Raw genomic sequence first — 877 nt, forward strand, 5'->3', positions numbered from 1 at the left:
TAATTTGTTTTATAATACTGTTATTGTTGTGTCACTTTCATGCATAAATGTATGCAAATACTTATGCAATAGATAAACTTTTTACAGATTGATGTTGCCGGGAGATATTTTGTCTTCAAAGTCTATCGCATGTCATCAAAAACCCCGCAGCCGTCACCACTAACCCACTTCCAAGATAGGTAGTTTTGTGCCTAAAAAAGAAATGAATGTTTAGTCACCGTGATAAAGGTAGTAGGGTAACAAAACGGTTGAATGCAGAACAAATTATGTCAGCTGCATCTTTTTTTTTTTTTTTTTAACGCTCTGGGTTTAAATCTTGCCGGGGTTAGCTTTGTCTTTCATTTTTCTTTGATCGATAAAATAAGTAGCAAACAAACTGTGGAAATCGATCATACCTTCCTCATTACATTATTATTTTTCTCTTGCATCCAGAGGTTTCACTACCGTTTGTGAAAAGACAAAATGAGTGTGATATAAGCAGTAACACGCCAGGCCACATACATAACAGTGTTTCCTTCTTTTCACTCCTCCTTATGTTTTAAGTTCTAATGTCACTGGAGTCGATTTGGCTTTTATACCACTACCTGAGATCGATAAAATAAGTACTAAGCTTATACTGAAATCCACTTCCATGGACTACATCGTTCCTTCAAAAGAAATTCATTCTGATAAGTAGAGACAGCGCCCCGTTATTTCATATCAGTTACGCAAGCTAATGTAAGAAATCAATATTTATAACATACCATCAAAAGATCATTCCTTCCGAAAAATGATTTGCATTTTCTCTGGCAAAATATCGTATGATGCCGAACTTCTTCACATAAGGTGTCGTTTAGTATTGATCGGTTTGCTTTATAGATCGCTTTCTCAATAAGAT

At 35.1% G+C, this 877-nt stretch overlaps 1 protein-coding gene across 1 annotated transcript in view; it reads right to left on the minus strand.

Annotated features, from left to right (window-relative positions):
- The window catches only part of LOC106870193 (NACHT domain- and WD repeat-containing protein 1), a 49,453-nt gene that overhangs the window by 35,727 nt on the left and 12,849 nt on the right, over nucleotides 1–877 (minus strand). The window contains exon 7 of the mRNA XM_052967630.1: nucleotides 744–862. Coding sequence (XP_052823590.1) covers nucleotides 744–862 — 119 coding nt within the window. The remainder of the gene's footprint in view (nucleotides 1–743; nucleotides 863–877) is intronic.

This window comes from Octopus bimaculoides, chromosome 4 (assembly GCF_001194135.2).
Source record: "Octopus bimaculoides isolate UCB-OBI-ISO-001 chromosome 4, ASM119413v2, whole genome shotgun sequence".
Classification (NCBI taxonomy): Eukaryota; Metazoa; Mollusca; class Cephalopoda; order Octopoda; family Octopodidae; genus Octopus; species Octopus bimaculoides.